This window comes from Amblyomma maculatum, chromosome 11 (assembly GCF_055883805.1).
Source record: "Amblyomma maculatum isolate TAMU_Amacu chromosome 11, ASM5588380v1, whole genome shotgun sequence".
Taxonomy (NCBI): domain Eukaryota; kingdom Metazoa; phylum Arthropoda; class Arachnida; order Ixodida; family Ixodidae; genus Amblyomma; species Amblyomma maculatum.
In genome coordinates this window covers 154,237,755-154,260,658 of record NC_139354.1, presented here as the reverse complement: position 1 = coordinate 154,260,658, position 22,904 = coordinate 154,237,755, and the positions used below count along the sequence as shown (strand labels likewise).

The following is a 22,904-nucleotide window of genomic DNA, read 5'->3' as shown; positions in this document are numbered from 1 at the left end:
AAGTCATATCTGCCTGAGCATCCGCTATCGGTAATCTAGCTATCGCAGATCGCTGTTCATTCGCTTACATAGCTATTTGTACAAAGGACTATCAGTCACGATTAAATTGCGAGGATTATTCGGCCAATACGGAGGTCCTGTAGAAATATTTACAGTGATACAAGCGAACTTTTTTTTTTCCGACAGCTGCTGCCCGGTGCGACTCACCTGACGTCAGCTAGCTCCGCTTCTGAAGGCGTCGCGCAAAGTAAGAACTTATTTTACGAGATGGGCTTGCCAGTAAAGCGGCGCTAAACTCCGACGTTTTTTACAGCGTTAGCTCGTTCCGAAGCGCCTTTCGCTGGCGCTTCGATGTGAAACCAGCTAGGGCTAGCGACGTCTAGGGTAGGCGGGGAGCGGCGCAGTATGTTCCCGGCGCGCCATCGACAGGCACCGTTGCCTAAGCCCTGCACTTGTGCAGGCATACTGTTGGGGCCTGAGTTTAGCAGGCAGTCTCCATACGTACACCGGTGAGGTAATTGTAACATGCACCAACGAAGAAGCCATCAAGTGAAGCGAGCAGAAGCGGAGTTCTTTCTCAGGGCACGGCCGGAAGCGGCGGCGGCGCTGTTCGAGTCCGGCCATGTGTCGTCACTGCTCTTTGCTTTGCCGACTCCACGTCACAGTTGTTTGATGACGTCATGTTGTTTACCTATGTACACGTTTTCGTCACAGAGATGTCGATGCCAATGGGTTTTGAAAAACGGAGTACTTGCCTGGCTTGCTTTTAAAATCAAATTAAAATATCTTCGCGGAAACGTGCGAGGTTGGGATTGCTTGGGGAGTATCTCTGTATAACCAGGAAAGCAATCGTATTCCTTCCGACGCTTCAAAAAATGGTGTCTATACTCCTTTAACCGATATAACAGGGCCTGAAATTTGCACGGTGGGCGGACATCACTTCACTCCTGCTGGCATGTGCACGGCTAGACTTGCATTTCACGGACTCGTCTATGTTGATCCCTTTATTGTCAGTCCCTATGTTTTAGAAGACATCATCCTTAGCTTGCATTTATGGCAAGCTAGAGCACGGTTATGAGTTTGCAAGAATCGTGTTTGACGTTATTATTAGGATATGGAACTGCGAGAGCCGACACTGCGTAGTCGTCGATGCTCTTGTTTGCGAATTTCAACTCCAATTTCAAATTTCAACTTTGCCGCGATGCAGCGGCATGGTCGCAGTGCAAAGGAATTAGCTATGCGACCACGACGCTGTGAAAAAAAAAGGAGCAGAGTTCTCGAGAAAGGAACCTGCGCTTTAAGAGCGCGTGTTCTCTTGGTTTTGAATGGCGCGATGCGCTTTATTAAACATTTCGGGTCCGCATATTAGCGCATTGTGAACGTAAAGGCATATATCGCAGACTTAATTGAAACCGGGGACATCTGTACTCTCGCACCGGCGTCGTAAACCGTATGCGATTAATACTACGTGCTATCTACTTTTGACTTCAATCCTAGTTTGGCAACAGTCCAGCGACAGAGACCACTAGGATTCCTTCAGTATTTTGCTGGATGGCTCCCATTCTATGAAACGTTAGGCACACCGCAGTAGCCAAAGTGCATTCATCATCATCATCAGCCTGACTACACCCACTGCAGGGCGAAGGCCTCTCCCGTATTTCTCCAATTAACCCGGTTCTGTGCTAGCTGCATCCACTTGACACCTGCGAACTTCTTAGCCTCATCCGCCCACCTAACTTTCTGCCTCCCCTGCTACGCTTTCCTTCCCTTGGAATGCAGTTTGTTACCCTAAGCGGCCATCGGTTATCCTCTGTTCGCACTACATGTTCTGCCCATGCCCATTTCGTTTTCTTGATTTCCGCTAGATTGTCTGTAACTTCAGTTATTTCTCTGACCCACTCTGCGCGCTTCCTATCTCTTTTCGTTCCGTAGCCCTCTGCGTTGTCCTCAACTTACGTAGACCCTCTTAGTTAGTCTCCATGCAAAATATGCATTACACTATGCTATACTCTACAGAAAAGCCAACCCCATATCCCGATTCCCATAACGATACATGTCAAACGAGATGCTCATCGCAGCCATGTAAGGAAACGCTTCGTCTAGTGTTGGTAAAGCGAAAGGTAGGACCTTTTTTTTCTGCGTCGATTATCGAAACTAAACAGCGTGGTCAAGAGCGCCCTATACTGCTTCCATGCATTGAAAACGCATTGGACCAACTGCTCACTGCCAAATAATTCTTTCACTCGAATGGGCCCTGGCAGATATGTGTGGCAAATAGAAGACCAAAAGTACAAAGCCAAAACAGTGTCCGTAACCTCCAACGGCCTTTATAAATTTAAAACACAGCACTTCGGGCTACCCTAAGCGACCATCGGCTATCTTTTCTTCGCGCTACATGTCCTCCCCAAGCCCATTTTTTCTTCTTGATTTCCACTGTAATGCCAGTAATTTGAGTTAATTCTCTGACCCACTCTGCACGCTTCGTATCTCTTAATGTTACCGCTACAATGTTTCGTTCCGTAGCCCTCTGCGTTGTCCTCAACTTAGGTAGAACCATCTAGGCGAGTACAGATAAGATGCAACTGTTGTATACTGTCCTCTTGGGCGATACCGGCAAGCTGCTAGTCATAATCTGCGAGTTCTTGCCAAATGCGCTCCATCCCAATCTTATTCTTCTTGTTATTTCCTTTTCATGGTCCGGATCTGCGGTTACTCCCTGTCCTAAGTAGACGTATTCGCCTACTACTTCCACTGCTTCGCTATCGAACGTAAACTGCTGTTCCTTCACGAGGCTGTTGAACATTACCTTAGTCTTCTGCATATTGATTTTTAGACCTACCTTTCTACTTGTCCTGTCTAGGTCATCAATCATTATTTGCAGTTCATCCCCCAAGTTACTTAGCAAGACAATGTCATCAGCAAATCGCAGTTTACTGAGGTATTCTCCATCTACCCTTATCCCTAACTGCTCCCATTCCAAGTCTCTGAATACTTCCTCTAAACAAGCTGTAAATAGTACTGGGGAGATCGTGGTTCCTTGCCTAACACCTTTCTTTATGGGAATTGTTTACTTTCTTTATGCAGAACTATGGTTGCAGTGCAGGCACTATATCTTCCACCACTTTCACGTACGGCTTTTCTTCCCCCTGATTTAGCAATGCCTGCTCACCGCCGAGGTTTCACTGAGTCAAATGCTTTTTCGTAATCAATGAATGCTATGTGTAGGAGCTTGTTATTTTCCAAGCGTTTTTCTATCACCTGGTTGATGGTACTGGCATGATCGATAGTGTATGTCATTTCTGAAATAAATAAATAATTTATATACATATATATAGAGAGAGAGTACCGTTTCCGAAAACCTGCTTGATCCTTTGCTTGTTGCAGTCTAAGGTTCTCCTGATTCTATTAGCGATTACCTTAGTAAACCTTATTACGTAACTGACAGTAAACTGATTTATCTAATTTTTAAGGTTGTTTAGGATAGGGTAACCGATGGTCGCTTAGGGTAACAAACTGGATTTCAAGGGAAGGAAAGCGTAGCAGGGTGGGGGGGGGGGGGCAGAAAGGTAGTTGGGCGAATGTGGTTAAGAAGTTCGCAGGGGTCAAGTGGATGCAGCTAGCACAGAACCAGGTTAATTGGAGTGTAAAACAGGAGAAATATGTGAGAGGCCTTCGCTCTGAAGTGGGTATAGTCAGGCTGATGATGACGATGATGATGACTTCGGGATATCAGCCATACTCCTTCCAGCGAATGACGGAGAACGATCTGGACTGAAGTGAAACGTCTGCCTACTGTGCCGCAACAATGCGTTCAGTCTCGATGTTAGTTACGAATAATATATGGACCGGTTGCGAATGGCGCTGCAAGCTCTGTATACAGCCCCGTTAAAAATAAAACTTCACAATTGAATTTCGGGTTCCAGGAGCTCCGAGCTCAAGGTCGCATGATTAGAGATGAGGGAATGCATCCTGAATCTGAGGGAAAAGTTGCCGTAGAAAAGTTTCCGCGTCCAGCAGAAAACATCCTTTAGAAGTTTGTACCGAATAGAGGCGTTCCATCGAACCTTTTCTAGCAATTGCCGAGCCGCATCTGTTATTTCCTAGACAATGTTCGTTTTGCGTGGCACGAGGACAAAGACGACGCCTCCAATGAGCTATGCACGTGCTGCAGCCCGCAGTGATATCTGTCCTGGTCATTATTCGTTATTCACGTTTCTTCCCCTGATTGACTTTGCAAAACAATATTATTAGCGAATCACAGAACAGAGGTATTTTTCATCAACACTTATCTCTAGTTGCTCCCAGTCTATGTCTCTGTATGTCTCTAAACAAGTTGTGCATTGAACATTTTAGATCGTGCCTCTTTGCCTAACATAATTCTCTACTGGAATTCTGTTACTTTATTTATTCAGAACACTGGTTGCGGCGCTGACAATATAGATATTTTCCAATACATTCAATATAGCTCAACTGCGTTCATGTTCAACTGATGGTCCAATTGCGCAGGCTTCTATTCGGGGGATCGTATTTGCCACGGTGTATCATCGGTTGTTTTTACCGATGGCAGAACTTCCTTTGCGGTCCAACTAATGCACGCTTTTTCCGAAGTCACCATAAGACTATGGCTTATCACCCACAACTGAACGACCTGAGTGCACGCCTCAAGGATGCTCGCTGGCATGTTTTCGATCTATGTGGACGCTGAACATCTTACGTGGGATGTGCTCACTAGCGGATCGCTTTCCTACAACACAGCTGAACAGGAAACGACACAACCTACTCATTTCTGTCTACGGACGTTCCGTGAACACAGTGTTGAACGTTATGGTACGCATAGTTCACTAATAAATATTCACCAACGCGTATGCCGACGCAGTGTTTTGTCCAGCGTGCTAAAGAAGCCCGCCAGCTCGCACAAAACGCCAGAAATGTCCAAAAGTGCAGGTATGCACGCGTCACTCCGCTGTTCCGTGGCCATTTCGACAAGGAAGAGTCGACAAATCGTAAGCACAGATGTGGCCATACGAGGAGGTGCAGGGCAGCGGCGAACGGGAAAGAGCGTCCGCGTCCGTATGCTGATGATAAATGACATGAATGTTATACTCCTGGAGACGGAGAGCCCAGCGAGCAAGGCGGCCGGATTGGTCTTTCAGAGACGCCAGCCAGCACAAAGCGTGGTGATCGGTCACCACATAAAATAATTGGAAATATACATAGGAACGAAATTTTCCGGTGGTCCAAATAATAAGCAGACATTTCATTTCTGTTACAAAATAATCAGACAACGCGTTTGTCAAGGCTAGGCTGACGTATGCCACAGCGCGTTCGCTGAAAACAGGTTTGCGTTGAGTGAGGAGAGCACGGAGCCCGATACCGCTGGCATCAGTGTGAATCTCTGAGGGCGCAATCGGATCCAAGTGGTGGAGAATGGGAGGCGAAACCATAAGTGACGTACATTTTTGAAGGCTTTATCGCAGGTTGGAGTCCAGCCGGAAAGGTCGCAGCTGCCGGCAAGCAGCTGAGTCAGAAGGGCGACGATAAAGGCGAAATTGAAGACGAAACGTCATGCGTAGGAGAAGAGGCCGACAATGTTGTGAAGCTGCTTCAGTGATATTGGCTTCGGAAACTCGGCAACTGAACAAAGTTTGATGGCGTCGGAAAGAATACCGTCCTTAAAACCTGAGATTCGTATAATTTTGAGTTTGTAGGCTGCAAAGTGGCTCGTTTTCATATTCAAGTGAATCCCAGCGTCGGAAAGACATATGAGGACATACATAAGGCAGAGAAGGTGAGTAGAAACGTCGGTAGATAAAACTACGATCTCATTCAGATCACGAAGAGAGGTTAGCCACTTGAGTCCACGGTGAACAGTGTCAATCAGATGCTAAAAGTAGTCGGGCCATTGCAAAGGCCAAAGGGCATATCATTGAAGTGGTTTAAGCCGCCCAGTGGTAAAGAAAGATGTCGAGTAGTGAGCATCAGCCATAGGCACCTGCCGGTAGCCTGAGCACCAATACAGAGAAGAGAAATACTCTGCTCCCTGCAAATAATCATGGGTGTCGTCGATTCGTGGCAGAGGATAGACGTCTTTGTGCGTGCCTTGTTTTGCCTATGGTATGTTATGTGATGTTAGGAAGATAGTGAGAGAGCGGAAAGCGTGGTGTGATATGGTCCATAGGGTCACGAAGAGTCGGACACGTCTGAACGACTGAACTGAATGAATCGACGCTAAACAGAATGAAACCATTTTCTTATTGACCAAAATACCCCTAGAGGCATATGCACTGTTAGATGGCAGTATGACACTCCGGCGAAGAATATCGCCCACGTTATCAGCAAGGACATGACGTTCAGAGGCAGACACGCGATAAGGACGCTGGCGCTAAGGCGCCTTTGTACCTTTGTCATTTGTGCAAATAACTAAAGATGTGCGATCCAGAGAAGTACGAGGAAGGTCGAAGGAATTGTGAGGCTCTGTAGGAGGCCTGCAAGTTGATGGCGTTGCGCGGGTGGAATCTCTGAGTCAATGACCTGCTGGAAAACGTCGTGTAGTGTCGAAGCTTTTGATATATCGCAAGATCCGAAGACAGTAACGTCGAATGAAGTAGGCGTGTTGGGAAGAGTAATTAAAAGAGCGGGACAAAGTGATTCTATACGGCCGAGACTCTCCCCGTGTAGTAGGACGGACGGGCGAGAAAATGCATTCGGGGGCGTACTGTAGTCGACGTCACCCGCGTGTAGAGCGCTCAGGAGACGCATCCTGTTAAATAAGGCCAGCTATCGCCGCAGCTGGTAGGTTCTTTCGGCGACGCTCGAGTGAAAGTGGTGCCACAGTTAACCGCAACCAAGTTAGACACAAGACGTAGCCCACACGTCTAGAGCTGGAGTCCATTTTCGGCTTTGTTGCGCGATATGTCTTGCTCCAGTGCTCTAGACAACGGTAACAGCGACTGTACATTCCACTAAGGCCATCTTCAAACTTTAGAACAGCAAATAGAAGCAGGAGCCAGGGAGGGTGTTAAGCAGCGACAGAAGGTGTGAAAAAGACAGCCAAAGTGGTAACGCTTACACAAGTGTGGAACGAAGGTAGCCGAAAATGAAGGAGGAATGTCTGCCATTGGCGACAAGCAGTTCGGCTTACCGGGTAGGGGCACCACACAAGGTGGTATCACAAAGGGGGAAAGAAGCAACTTCCATGCGGGCGTAGTCAATAACGGACAGATGAGTGGAAAGGAGATCGTAGCCCAGGATGATTTTGTATGAGCAGTGAGGCAGTAGAATTATCTCGACGGTGTATAAAACGTCTTTGATGAGAACACGGGCCGTGCTCGCCGCTGAAGGGTGAGAGCGCTGTGATGAGGCGCTGTGAAGCGAAAAGTCAGAAAGCTCGGTGGTCACCTTGCGAAGTCGAAGGCAAAGATCTCTGATGGCGGACATGGCAGCACCCATGTCCACAAGAAAGAATAATGGGACGCCGTCAAAAATCATTATTATTACGTTAGCTGTAGAACACGGACGACTTGAAGAGATCGAACCAAGCGCAGTTCTTGCCCCGGCAACTGAAACTGTTAGCCTCCCTCAACAGCGCCAGTAGAACGTCGTTGAAGCGGAAGTGGTGAACCGACACAAAGAGAAGATGATCGGTGAATTGTATACACTTGATGGTCGCGAGATACACGATCGGAACCGGGCAGAGCTCTTGGCCAGGGCTGCTCGATATCGTAGGAGTAGTTCCGGAGGTCAGGGCTAGAAGGTGGAAGGAGCTGGCGGCGAAGGTGTGCAACATGGCCAGGCAGCCCGCAAGAGTAGCAAATTAGGCGGTTGTCCACGCTAAGTCAAGGTTAAATAGGAAGTTGACGTAACCCTCGAACAGGGACATGGAATGAAGGCTCAGCCAAAGGCGGAGGATAAAATGAACGGGCTGACTTGTAGGGATCAGATGCAGATACGATTAGCTGCCTGACCGCAACTTGGGCGCACGTCAAATATGCCGCAACGTACGGCAGCACGGGGCTGGGCGGAAGGACATAAGCGATGTGGTCTTGTACAACCTGCCTTATGGTAGACGCCAAAGACACAGTATTATCAGAAACAAGGCGGCCAGTAACCTGTAATTGGTTTGGTTTGTGGAGTTTAACGTCCCAAAGCGACTTAGGCTATGAGAGACGCCGTAGTGGAGGACTCCGGAAATTTCGACCGCCTTGGGTCTTTAACGTGCTCTGACATCGCACAGCCTACGGGCGCCTTGCTTTTCGCCTCCATGGAAAAGCTGCCGCCGAGGCCGGGATTCGATCCCGCGTCCTTGGGAACAGTAGTCGAGCGCCGTAACCACTGCGCTACCCCGGCGGGGTTCAGTGCCTTGTAATTTAGTGATCAGGGACTGCTGGTGGGCGACTCTCGATGAAAGAAGGCTTTGATTTGTTGAATCAAATGGATGTCCTTTGATTGCGTAGAACCTAACATGGCTAGTGTAGATATGGTGTCATCGCCAACACCAGACCGCAGGGTAAAAGCGCGCCACTTAAGGAGCTCGTCGAAGCTCTGTCAAAGTTTTATTAAGTCATTGAGCTGGCAGGATATTTCGCTAATAGCATCTGACCCGCGTCCTCAGAAGTGTATTTCAGGGCGTTTCTGATCTGATTCCCATCGTTCATTGGCGGGTTACAGCGTTTGCTTTGTCTTCAATATAACGTTTGAAGGTCTCGTCGGCATGCTGAGCGCTCTCACGCAGCCCTGGTCTGCCCGGAGCTTGCGAACAGCAGGACTGCCGAACACTTCCTTAAAATTCGTCTTAAATGCACACCAAGATTGTAGGTCTGCCTTACGGTTGCGAAAACCAGAGGTTCGCCACGTCAGTCACATAGAAGATACGTTACTTAGCTGGATAGTGTCGTCCTATTTGTTGTAACTGCTGGCGTGCTCATACGCCAACAATCAATCGTCGACGTCTTGGTCGGCCGTGCCACTGAAGAAGCATTGGTCACGCTGCCGTAGAACGCCAGAACACAGGACCGACCGACGGCGACTGCATTTTAATGCAGGCGAAATTGAGATTAGTTCGTGTGCTGTGCGACGTCAGCACACGTTAAAGTTCCCCAGGATGTCGAAAGTACTCCGTTGCTGTACACTACGGCTCCTCTTTCTCTCTTTTCACTTTCACTCCCATCTTCCTCTCTTCCCTTACGGTGTGGATCGGGTGTCCACACAAGTGTGACATACTGCGCCTTTTCTTTCTTTTGAGCCAATTAGTATTATTGGGACGGGTGGCGATGTTGACGTGGTCTCGTCCGGCATGGTGGACGCCGAGGAAAATATGCGGCTTCTGAGTTTCAGACTGGATGGGAATGTACCCATCAGCACCTGCAGCAATTGTAGGGGTGCGTTTATTCAGGCGGCCCAGATCGATCCAGCTTCTCAGGATGAACTTGCAGCAGAGCGTCAGGCATGTGATGACGTCACACCGGCTGCAGATGGGGCCTCATATCGCGCCGTCGGACGTCGCCCGGCGGAGGCGTGATATGTGACGTCACGCCAGGGATGAAGCGGCGCGCGCCCGCCGTCGCGTCAGTCTCTGTGCCCGCAACCGTGCCAGTGTCTTTGCGCCGGGCGTGTGTGCGGTCAAGATGCCTACGACGATTAACCTAAAACCACGTCTCCGTTACTTAGCCCCATCCACACTGAGGCAGCTGCTTAACATGCTTCGCATCCACTGGGCTTAACCTTGATAAGCCTCCAATTTTTGTTGTTGTTGTTGTCCTCCTCTAATTTGATGGCGTCAGGCATAGTGAGCCACAAAGACAGCGACCAACTTCATCCTCCTCAGGCGCGCCAGCACACGATGCATTTCTGTGTCTATAACGACGAAAATTAGCACACTACAAGGGGAGCGATCCAAAGTGAAATTCAGCGATCGGGGGACAAGGACGAAGTTCAGGGGGCTCGCAGCCAACTTGACAGTGCAGAGCACCTCATATATGCATTTTGTTTTTGCCTCGAGCCTTTCACTGCCACGCCGATGAAGACTTCTTTTCCGATCATGTAGCGCGCACTTCAAGCTCGAGCTACCTTGGTCGAACCCGATATTGTGCTTCGCAACACGATCGCCTTCTGCCACCGGGCGCCGTCTCCAGTCCTCTGGACCATAAACCCATCTTCATATCGGGTCCGACCGAAGCCGCTCGAGCTTCGAGCGCGAGCGACAGCTGATCGGCGAAGAACTTAGTATCCTTCATCGTCGCTTTTGTCAGTGCAGTGACATCATCTTCACAGTCGCAATAGTTATTGCGATGGTCTTATAATGTTTAAAATAACCGTTAGTGCGCTGGCCCAAATGTGTGTTTTTGAGTAATCACAGAAATAGACGGAGAGGCATATAACAAATATTGAAAACAGCAGGCCATGGGCTTGTATAGCATACATTACGGAAAGGAAAAGAATGCATGCATAAGGCACACTGGTGAGGTCAGCCCCGGAGCGACCCATTTGGGACCCATGTTGGTTTGCGTGGGCAGCTCCACTTTGATTTAGGCCACTTTTATGGTGTAGACAGCATGTTTGAATGCCTCTTCTGCTAGCCCCGCCGATGAATATACTGGTCACTAAAGAATACGACACGAACGAGAAGGACAAGTGGAATACACACAAGACAGGAAGAGAGCCGTGTGTGTGTCTACTTTGTCCTCTTCTTTAGCGCTGCATTCTTTTTTTAATCATGAACCAGCTACCCCAAAAGAAGCGTTCTTTGGTCGTCTGTGTGTATTTCCCACATGAAGCCCACAGTCATGTGGCGCCTGTAGTGAAATGTTCTACCAGAAGCCCCTTCCTTAAGCGCGCCCGAACCCCATTTTTCCAGCGCCTCTGGCTGATGTGGGACCACAACCGGTTCGCGAAGGCGGCCTCTTTTGGGCTAGCTTTATTTATTTATTCAATATACCTTACAGGCTCCTAAGGCGGAGCATTGGGTAAGGGGGGCACATGAACAGTGAAACACAAAATCAATTACTTACAGGCAACGGCAAGATACAAGATTATACAAAAGCAAAATACATCAAGGTCATGAAAAAGAATGAAAAACACGAATAACACCCAATGACATGTTCTATTTATTTCCTATACAACTTTTCCAGCGCTTTTCCTAGTAGTATGTTCTTTAGTATGTTCTTAGTATGCTAAGAAGCTAGTATGTTCTTTTGAAACATGAAGCTCACAATAATGATGCACTTGCCCTCACGTATCTGACAAGGCACCGATGTGGGTTAGATATAGAAATCTGGTAAGACCTAGCCCAAGGGACGATAATAAGAGATCCACGTAATATGGACTTATGCCTCAAAGCGACCGGCTTATATACCAAAGCGACCCGCATTGTATACCATTACAGCGACTGCCTCATCGAATATGGAAGATCCAAACTCCCTGTCTGTTTCCTGTAATTCGTTAGCCTAGAGAAACCTTATTTTGTTCAAACACATACATAAATCTCATGTTGCATGCCCATCAAAGCTTAACTATGGTGCACTAATATACTTAAACTCACAAACCCCAAGAGCACCGAATCAGCCTTCCATGCTATTGCGCAATAGGTGTCTGCGTTCCTTGTGAAATGTGTTCCTGGCAAAGTACGCAAGAAATAGCTTGCATTCATGCATCGTAAGCGCATTTGTTAAGATGATAAAATCTTGTTTTATTGCTGATGGCCAATTCGCAAGAAATGCTACTGGGCATACATAATTCTGGAATAGGAAGTGTGTTCGATGACGGTAACACAGAGATTTGAGCTAGTTGGTTCATCTTCGATATTTTACCGGCGCTGCGACAGGGGGACGAGGAACAAGAAGAGACGACAAGACAAGCGCTCGGACTAACAGCTGCAGGTTTAATGAAACATACTAGGAACACTATATTCTCACATAACAACCAGAAGCGCATGCGCTATCCCTTCCCACAAAAAAAAAAGCAAAACGTACAGCTATGGATCCAAATATGACAGTTCACAATCATTGATGATTACTGATGGTGTGCTAAAGCACGTGTCACTACTTTTATGGATGTGATAGGCTTCACTGAGTTATCTGGTCAATTTGTTTTGATTCATGATGGAAAATAGCGCGAAAGTACGCGAAAGGCGGAAGGAAGTAAGACACTGACAAGCGCTATGTTAACCAACTCGCCCAACTTTCGGCATTACTTAACGCAATTTGTTTTCATTCCTGAAAATAGTCTTAGCTTTATCAAGGATCGGAGTACATGCTTTTTTCGACACCTTCGACGAATCAGGATGATTAAGATTACAATCTCTGTAATGTAGTGCTAAGTTGGATGAGGAAACTCCTTTCAAAGACGTTTTATGCTGGCGCAGGGGCGTATTGTTGCATTTCCCCGTTTGACCTATATACCTTTTCCCGGTCAGCTTTCAAACTAGGCTCTGCTAGTTCCGGTCGTGCCACTCCATATGAGTTTCGAGTACCTTAAATAACTGTGTGCCTTTTCCATGTTAAAATCTCAGAAAACGTAGGCAATAGTTACTCTGGAGTTTTCGGCTCATACAAATCTGTTTCAGGACATTGTGAATGGTTATTCTGGCATGTCGCTTGTGTACATCGAAGGTGTTAATATAAATGACAAACATTTAGTAATAAATTAGAACGCGCTAAAAATGAAGGAGGTTCGAAGCACAATGAAGACCCGAAATGAAGGAAATAAGTTAATCTCCAGCATGCGTGGCGAAAAAGAGGGCTTCCTTTTTTTGCAATTTTTTTTTATACAGAAAACTGGTCTCCTATAATCATAGAATTTGAATATTTGGAATTTATATTTTCAGGTTTACCGGACGAAGAATTTTGTCATGTATGACTACGGTATATCGGAAAATGAAAAACGGTACGGGCAGGTGAGCACGTTTTTACTTACTAATTAATTTGGTCTTCTCAGGAGCTGAGATAGAAACAGGACCAATATAGACCCAATCGACAAATTATGTGGTATTGTGCTAAGGCGCTGAATGTGACATTTCTCTTGAGTTATACCATAGGCCCCAAAGCTTTCATTTGTGTAACAGCAAAACAAATGGAATACACGATAACCATTTACCATTTCCCATATAAATAAATTTATGAATTTACATAACACAGGCAGCCATTGGCGTAGTGCATACTGCTTGTATTTTAGGAAACGGAGAGTAGTCTAATTGCTCACATCCTTTACACTACTTGAAGTCTTCTTTTTAAGGCAGGATGATGATGTTAGCATTCTTAGGAGATTACGTTCCGTCGAAGTTGCTCATAGGGCGCCTATATTTTCTACCGTAGTCTGTCGACCATTTTTCAGCTAATATGCTTATGCATTTTTTTCTGAGATGCAATAAAGCCAACGTTCTCAGCCCCCTGAAACTTGACGCTTTTCTCAAGAATGTGACAAACATCCGCGTGTAATAAACTTAATGCTCATTGCGTAATTAACAAACAGAACATCTAAAGAGACTACTTGGGTCTGAACAACAGGGTTTGCAACATTTAATAAATATCTAAATAATAAAATTCCTGAGCCTCGTCTGCTGCTTTCTGCTCCTTGTGTGATCAAATGCATTCATTCCTTACTTGCGCTTTCGTTAGAGGTACGGTGGCACAGTGCCCGATCCTACTGCTTATAGAATCGCCGTCGTAATCATTTTGAGTACTCCGTAAATGTAGAACTTGTATACTTTTTTACATCGATATTAGTATTATAGCCTTCTTCCAGTATCTTTGTGCAAACAAAATTTGTTACGATTAGTTGAATTTTGACCACTTTCCCTTCTTCAATTCTTCCGAACCGGCGCGTCGATATGAAAGGTGTATTTTGTGCAGTGGCGTCTCCCTTGCCTTGCCTTCCTCGCCATCCGTGGTGTTCAAGAAGCTGCCAGTGGTCAAGAAAGAGCATGCCTTAGTGCACGTTTTCACAGAAAAGGAGATCAAGAGACGTGTATATTACCAAAAGAAAGCTTAGCGCCCTAGGGCTACTGCTGAACCTGTGCCCTTGGACTCAAAATCGCATTATAAGTGCTGCCGTCCCTGACCACCACGCTCATGGCTGGCGACGCTGATGGCATTGAGTTCGGCTTCTCGTTGAATGAACCAGAAATCCCAGCTGCCTTGCTATACTCAAAAGCGAGTGCATCAAGAAAGCCTGGGTGGACACTTGCCCATGTTTGTCCCGGAACAGTATCAGCACAATCAGAAGGGTCACATGACCACAAATTCTGCCCCAGCAACTCAGCCTATATATACTGAACGTAGGACCAGAAACAGCTTCTTGATGGGGTTCGGCCGGTGGAGTCAATGCAGCCATTAGCCGATGTCACAATGACTCCCCTGGACGGGAGTGCGAGTTGCCTGGTTAGTTGGGTCTGCATATTTAAGAAGTAATTACCTCCAATGATTGGACGGGGACAAAAGGAAAGAAAAAACACACGACGATTGACAAGCGCCACTACCAATCGCTTGTCAGTCGTCGTGTGTGTTTTCTTTTTTTCGTCCCCGTCCAAGTATTAGCGGTAATTTCTTCTTAAACTCTCAAGGAGCCGATAAAAATGTATTTAATCCCAACCTCCCCTATCGTCATCGGCGAAGCTGTCCAAACGGTATCGCTTTGCTCTCTTAGCCTCTTCGCTATTTTACTCTCCTGTCAAAACAGAATCCATGGCCAGTAATCGTCGAGCGCTTTACTTTTCTTACTCTCCAAGTTGGCTTTTGTCGTTATTGCAGCGCTTCTCTGACTCTGCGTATGATATGTGGAGCTCGTTTGTAGACAACGAAACGTTCCATCTGTATTCGGCATTATTTGTTTCGTGTTCTGGCGGCCTTGTGCGAAAGATTCTCATAAATTAGTGCGATGGAAGCGGATCAGCTGGGACTAATAGTGTAGGCTTAAAGGCGATCTTATGTGCACGACACAAGATTAGGTGTCGTGGATGGGTAAATAAACGTAAGACGAAAAAAGCGGCTTTCTTGAAGCAGAGCTGTTGCTGGTTCCGCAATCGTCCAAGCTTGTCAAATAAACTTCCGAACCTTTTTAAATGTAAGCGTTGTTTATTAAAATTAACGTTTTTTTATTCGCCATTCCTACTGCCTCGAAGTACAAGATGTTTCTTCAAATCCCTCGTCCGAAGGTTTCTTTTGTGCTACGTAGAGAGAAATTAGCAATCATTTTGAATGACCTCCTCCGCGGACGCATTCATACTACATTTGTTATCTCGAAACCCTAAGGTTTGGAATCAGTTAAGTGGCAAGCATTCGCATAGCAATACACATTGCGACATACAACAGTCGAAATATGTTCAACTGCTTGCTCAATGTAACCACGCATCTTATAATTCAACTCCTGGTACAGTCTCTGGTCGGTACCCATCATACTGCACTGTAACCTTACTTGAAACCATGTACCACGACGTAATTTGAAGATAAATAATAGGAGCTTCCTAGTTTTGCCTTCATGCTGTTATATAAATTTGAATTCGACTTTTTCTCTGAACATTTACCGAGTGCCACTTTGCCCATGGACCTCTTTACTTGAGCCGACAATGTATGATATATGCTGTCCGATGCTCTCATAACCTATCATTGAAGAAACAGCTCCTGCTACCTTGTCAAATGGTCCTCCCGTTGCGGTAAGGAAGTCATTATAATCCTAATCATTTATTGTTCCTTAAGGGCCCCTGGGTCGAGCATTACGTAAGGGTGGCGGGGGACAAGTAAAGTATGTACCGGTGCGGACAAAAGTAAACGCAGCACGCAATTTCCTTCAAAAAATTTTCACGCGTTTAATAATTGAAACTGGCAGCCGGGGTATGTGCACATCGGTAGTAGACCCCAGCGCCCTTTTACGTGGACAAATGTTGTTTTCTTATCTCTATTGCAGAAGGCGTGATTTTAATTTGAAAGGAAAAGCGCGCTCCGTTTACTTATGTGCACACCTGTACGTGGTCATACAATTATACAGTAAAATAAAAAGCAAAGAGGTAAGGTAACGTTATACACTTGTATGAAACCGTAAGTATTGTAACGATAAGATGAAATAGCAATTTGATTCCAGATACATTCAATAACAATTTCTGTGAAATGGAAACATATCCAACAGTGAAGCTTTGTTCGGCCAATTTCTGAATACAAGTGTCCTGGCAAGGTTTAAAGATATACTGAAAGGAGAGATAACTGAAGCTTTCAGGGTAAAATTGGGTCTGGAGGGATAATATGTGAGTGTTTCGTCGGTTACCCTCAGCAGGGCGATAGCAGATGTTAGGATTGTTTTCAATAGATTAATTTTGTTGACGTGGAATTCTTTTTCTTCTTTATTTATTTTCGTTTTTTCTAAATCAGATTTCTTGCCTTTTTATCATTTTTCTTTTCTTCTTCTGCTGCTCTTTTTGTAGTCTTGGAACGTTTTCGTCTTTCTCCTTCAACTAGCATTAACTGGCTTGTTGGTAGTATGCGTTTCACCGGAGTGGATGTCTTTTTATTTCTGTGTTCTCTTGTGCCCATTATCAACTACGAAGCATTAAGCATTTTCCAGAAACCACAATTGGCCGCACGTGCAGTGAGATAAGTGACGTCATATAATGAAAAAAGTTTTTTTTATTTTTACAATTATCTGTAATCGACGAAAAAAAGAATAGTCGCACTGCCAGTCTTTTTTTTTATTAATTGAGAAAAAACTACACAAATTGAAAAAATAAAACGAAAGCTTCGAAAAAAAGCTTCACAGTGCATGTCGTTGCTATGACGACTAGAGACAGTGAATATACAGCGCTGCAGACTAGGACGGAGGTCAAGAACAAACAGGACGGGCGCTGACTCGCAAGTGAAGTTTATTGAAAAAACACGGTATAAATATCCCAGCCGAGCAACACCAAACTACACATTAAACAAAAACCAAATCATGATGACCCAGCACACACACCACGTTTGTGTGCTTGTTTAAACTGTTGCACCATGGACGAAACGAGGGGTCACATTGTACGGCGCAGCCGGTAAAAAACCAGCTGGCTCCCCCTCACCGCTGCCGATCACCACCACCACCGTGAGCGTCGTGGCAGTGGAGGAGGGGAAAAAAAGTAATTATCTCCTCATGGGGAAGGAGAACTAGCGATGGGCGCTCCAAAAACGTCGTCTGCGGACTCCCGCGAGAATTCTGAAGATGACACAGAGGGCTTCAGGATCCAGTCGGCAACGCGAGCGGTCCACTCTCGCCGCCTGTCCTCGAAAATGCCGGGGGATAGCCAGCACGGACTCAGCGACGCACACAGGAGAACCCGTCGTGCACGACCGGCTGTCGTCTGGCTCCCAGCGGCGAATAGACCATTAAATACCGACCGCTCTCACCGCCTCCCGCGGCAGACGCCGTGTAGCTTGGTCCGTAGAAGGTGCCACACAACTGTTCGCCGCCAAAGTCGCATTCGTATTTCCACTGCCGTGAGTCAGAAGTTCTTACGGAGCCTTGTCCTTTCAAGGAAAACCTTGTTGATGTGTAGCTGCCGGTACGCTCTGTATGATTTTTTAAGTGCAATAAATAGCATTCGAGTATTAACGCTGTGTTGTCCCGGTACTTGTCTCTTTTTTTTTTTTCCCTCCGCGAGTCGCTGCATCCGGAGAGTCAGAGTGTCGTTGCGGCGGAGTACTGCGCCCTCCTGTTGCCGCAAATAACTCTGTGTTGTCCAGCGAAACACTGTTGAGATGGGTTGAGACAATTAAGTTCGAACATTCATTCTAAATTGAAAGACTCAGGTTCGATTTTTTGAACTAGAGTGCAAACTTTGTTAGGTTTCAAACTAAGCGTGCAACCAGAAATAGAGTCCTCTCTGCTTTTAGAAACTTCTGTCGCACATGCATAAGGTCATGATTTCTAGCTTATAAGTAATTCGCATAGGGTACAATAACAGATTCAGGATTAGGCAGCGCTTTACCATGACGTTTGGTGACAGTGCTGTCATTTTGTTTTGGGATATAAGCACTTATTCTAATGCCAACTCTTTCTGCTATATTCTTCTCCAGTTGGAGCCCCCACCTTACCCTCTAGATCGCATTGCTGTTCCTGTGGCAGTATTTTCATCCCATGGTGACACTCTCGCCGACATAGCCGACGTAGCCAGCCTTATAGAGCGACTGGGCTCCAGGCTGCTCTTCAATCACATTGTCCCGCCGCCAGACTTTCGTCATGCCGACTTCGAGCTGAGTATTCGGGCCACGGATTTTCTCCACAAGCCAATGATTGACGCCCTTGGCAGTTTCTTTGGCAAATAGTCATGTTGACAGACTGTTTTCATCACACCCGGAGCGGCTTTGTTTACTTGCAGCACCCAATTACTCTTGTCAGGCCTTACTTATCTAGACATTTTTAAGGCATTTGATCGTGTCTGTCATGCAAAACTGCTATTCAAACGTAAACACATTTTAGGGGATGAGTTATATGGATAAGCTGTTACTTATCTGACCGCCACCAGTTTGCTCAGTACGGTGCCCACACTTCCCAAATATCATTTCTTTCGGGTGTACCTCAAGGCTTCGTTTTAGCTCATATCCTGTTCCTTCTGTTTATAAACGACAATACTAGCAAGGTGGAATCTACGATAAGGTTATTCGCAGATTGTGTCCTGTATACAGAAGTGCAAAAGATTCAGGATCAAATTGCTCTTAACAACAGTCTTAATCTGATAGTCCAATGGAGCACAAACTGGCAAATGGCCGTCAGCCTTATTAAAATGGTATCAGTGTCAATTACAAAAAAGAAATCCAAGTTTTCTTTTTTTTTTGTACAGTTGTGACAACACCATCCTGAGCACTGTCAGTGAGTATAAGTATTTGGGCGTCGTCCTATCATCAGATCTGGGATGGGCGGCTCTGTGAAATATGTGGCAAAAAAAAAGCGATGCGAAAACTAATATTCCCAAAAAGGAGCCTGCGCTGCTCCACAAAGGAAGCCAAGCTTTTGGCTTATGTGATGATTATACGCCCAACAACTGAATACGCGAACCTGTCGTGGTTACCGTTCACCCCAAATCAAATATCTACGCTGGAAGCTATTCAGTGAAAAGCCGCGAGCTTTTATCTGTAACAGATATAGGCTGGCCGAGATCGGTCTACATATATTAACTAGCCGTGCGATGCTACAACGTCTCCAATTTCTGCATCTTATCCTGTATAAAAAAATTAAGGTAAATCCTGACACATATATTTATTTTAATACTTCCAGAGAAACCCGTCATGAGCATAAACTCCCACTCCAAGAATATTTTTACCCTAATAACACATACAGTTTCTCATATTTCCCGCCAGCAGCTGTGCGGTACTGGAACCTTTTATATCAAGAATCGGTCTCACTTTTCACTATCGACAAAGTTGTTAAAGTTGCCGGAAAATCTGTATTGTCAACCTCGAGGAAGTGATGACATCATTGATGTGTTTGTTTTACTCTTTATGTATAATGTGAACCTGTGATAACGTCAACCTCTGAATGACTGATTCTTTTGCTTAATTATTTCATATGCTTGCTTCTCCTTTTGAGGTAATAGGTTTTGAATGTACCCTTCTGTGCATATATGTGTGAAAGCCTGTATCAGCAAATGTCTATGGGCCCTTGTAACCCGCTCCTGTAAAAATCCCTGATTGGGATTGACAGTATCTCGAAATAAAAACAACACAAAATAAATACGCAAATCGTTAGCATTCAAAGCGAAAGCATCAAACACGATTTCATTTCTAATTAGCTCGAACGATGACTTTTCAAGTGTTCAATGCAAAATTATTTGGTTACTGTACAATTCCAGTATGTGGACTGCGTACGAATAATTGAGCAGTAACGACTGGGGGACGTACCTGTATGGCAGTGCAAGCCCTGTTTCTGTAGCTGTATTTTCGATCCTGCCGGCATACTTGCTCTTTGCTGCACAACGTACTGTGCAGATCCATAATGAGCAGATACAGATAAAATCAACAATAATGGCATACTGCGTAATTAGTAGCAAAAATTCATTTCGTTAAGATTGAGCAAAATAAGGGACAGATGTGGCCGTAGATAAATATATGCAGCTTGGAGTTAACGAAATCTCGACACATTTCTCGGCATAATTCAAGATACACTGTGATGCAGATGTGCTTTGGAAGTATTGGGCGCAGGTAAAAATTGGGTACGAGGCAGTGCGGTTTTGTTGGGTTTCATGGAGAGGAGGATGACGTAAGTATTGATATTTTTTCAAGTGCAAGCAGTTTATGGCGATTGATGAGCTCAATATTTGGGCGAGAAAAAAACGAACGCGTAGGATAGGCAGATTAGCTGCACTTGAAGTTGGCAAAATAAGTAGGCTCAATCACTCAAATAATGCGATTTAAGAGATCGAATCATCTTCATGACTTTGGGCTCCCTAATTATCGTGGCTTTATCGCCGGCTAGGCGCTGACAAATTCATTGCAGCTAAAAAATAACGCAGTAGAGAGATGGATGTCACAATAGACGCGCCGATATTCAGAACTATCTTATTCACATCGTGCGTGTCCGAAAGCGTAGGAACGTAAAAATCAACCTTTTCCTCCAGCGCCTGAGGAGAGATTATTTTGAATCTGAGGACGACACGAAACGGACGAGTGCAAAGAAGGAACACGAAAACAACAGGACAGGCGCCAACGTTCAACTGAGGTTTATTCGCGCAAATCCTTGCATTTTTATGAAGAGCCTAAGCCGTATCACATTAGCCTATCACAAAGTCATCCACATGCAGCATTCAGATAATAGCGCTACTATCACAGTCCAGATAAAATTCATAGCAGTACATAACGCCAGTCAAAAAAATATGAACTCCTCTCAGTAGAGCATGCCAGCATTAATTAACAGCAAGTTGTTGGAATGAGACCTAAGATTTTCGATCGCACAAGGAACATACAAAAAACAATCAGGAGCTTAAATTCAACCAAACGCCACAAATTCGCTTGTGTTCAAAACAAAGACGATGAGATTTTTTTTCCCTCCCTTGCCCGCAATAACGAAAAGAGGTGACCACGAATAACAGAAATTCCGATAAAACGATGCACATTAAAGCCTAAATAGGTGACAAATGAAGCAAAATGACCAACAGAAACTCGCACAAAATGCACATGAGAGTTTAAAAAATAAGAGGATGATCTCTGCGTCAACTCAAAACGAAAAACTTCGAAAAGATAACCGAAAGCTTATCAAGAACAATAAAATAAGCTAACCCCGATTATGAAAACTACAGGAATTGAAGAAAAGCCGCCTCAGCTTCGCTAATCAATATGGACGGCCTGCTAGGGCGCAGATTTTTTTCTGTCTTGATGAAATAGGCCTCTATTAATTCTCGCTCTGCTTTATCTTTATCGGGCTTCAAAAATATGGTCTTGTATAGTACCGGACGACACCCTCGGCAGGCTTTGCAATGGTCTGCTAGGAAGATTGCATGATGATTGCGCACATTCCGCAAGGGTTTACTGGCACGCTCATTAAGACACCTACCAGTTTGTCCTGTGGAGACTAAACCACAGCTCAAAGGAATCAGTACACCACTCGTGATTTACATTTGGTGAACTTCTTTTGGTGGTTAATAGTGCAAACCGGTCGTATCTCTGGCTGTTCATGGATCAAAATGTAGAACGTTTTGACGGCGCTGACACACAACTTGAACCTAAAATTTACTTGATTCTTTCTTAATACCATGTGATATTTTAAGAATGTAAGGAATGACCGACACAGTCTTCCTTCTTCCGAATTTTCTCAACATGAAGTCGTTTCCCCTTCTGAAGCGACATTTCAGAAACAGCCAAAATCAGTGGGTGCGGACAGCCTGCTTCTTCCAGCCTCTGAACGCACAGACATCATGTGATTGAATTATTTGCCAAAGCCCTCTGAACAGAATTCGCAATTATAGCTCCTTTGATGAGCTTCAAGTGGGAACTGTCAAATGGTAACAATCATTTCTTGGATCTGTGACTGTACGTCCAGAAAATATGATCATTCTTAAACACAAGCCCTAAGTCAAAGAACTGCAGTTTGTCGTTAACTGTTACTTCCCTTGTAAAGGTGCGGCCCTGGCTGTGATTGGGAAAAGCTGATAGTGTCCTAGTTACAGCCTCATCTAAATTAGATTGAGGTAGCACCTTCAGAATAATAAAACGTCATCAACATATCTAAAAATGGAAACAACATTCGGGTCATGGAGTAAACTTTTGATTTGACGTCCAACAGCTGACAAGAAAATGTCACAAAGAACAGGTGCTACATAAGATCCAATACATACGCCTCTTTTTGAACAAAGAAGCCCGTTCAAACTAAATGACGGTCGAGGTGATATAGAATTCTATTAAGGCTACAAAACTGCCGCTACTTATTCCAGCGGAATTTTGAAACTGGAAAGTCCTTGTGTTCATGCTCTTGTCGCTGACCGCACTTAGGAGTCCTTTATGAGGTGCTTAATAATATGTCTTCAGTATCGATGGAGAAACCATTGTATTCCAGGGGAGGCAAAGACTCAAGTTGCTGTGCGACATTTCTATAACTACACACAAGGAAGGGATCATCGCTCACCAATGTCTCAAGGTGCTTCTGCAGGTAGCAACAGACGGCACGTTGCCATGTTCCTCTTTCCTAAACAATTGTGCGTAGTGGCATTCCAAGCTTGTGGGTTTTCACCGTAAAGAACACTTCAAGAAAGCCTCTATCCTCGTTTTTTGCCCTCTTCTTTACGGCGTCTAAATGCAAATCATCCAAAATCGTGAAAGCCTGTTGTTTTCTAGAACGAACGTTGAACTTGACGCTATTAAAGGTCTGTTGACGGCCGCATTAGCCTTTTCCTGGAGCAACAACGTCGGCAAGACAGCGAATCCGCCTTCCTTATCGGCTTGTAGAGCTAGAGGGTCATTTTCTTTGGG

General features: G+C 45.2%; 1 protein-coding gene across 1 annotated transcript in view; it reads left to right on the top strand.

Moving 5' to 3' along the window:
• The window catches only part of LOC146175214 (lipase member N-like), a 158,187-nt gene extending 139,603 nt beyond the window's left edge, over window positions 1-18,584 (top strand). Inside the window, exons 7-8 of the mRNA XM_084585550.1 lie at window positions 12,821-12,889; window positions 18,024-18,584. Of these exons, the coding sequence (XP_084441676.1) occupies window positions 12,821-12,889; window positions 18,024-18,272 (318 nt within the window). The 3' untranslated portion in view covers window positions 18,273-18,584. The remainder of the gene's footprint in view (window positions 1-12,820; window positions 12,890-18,023) is intronic.
• Window positions 18,585-22,904: the final 4,320 nt, after the last annotated feature.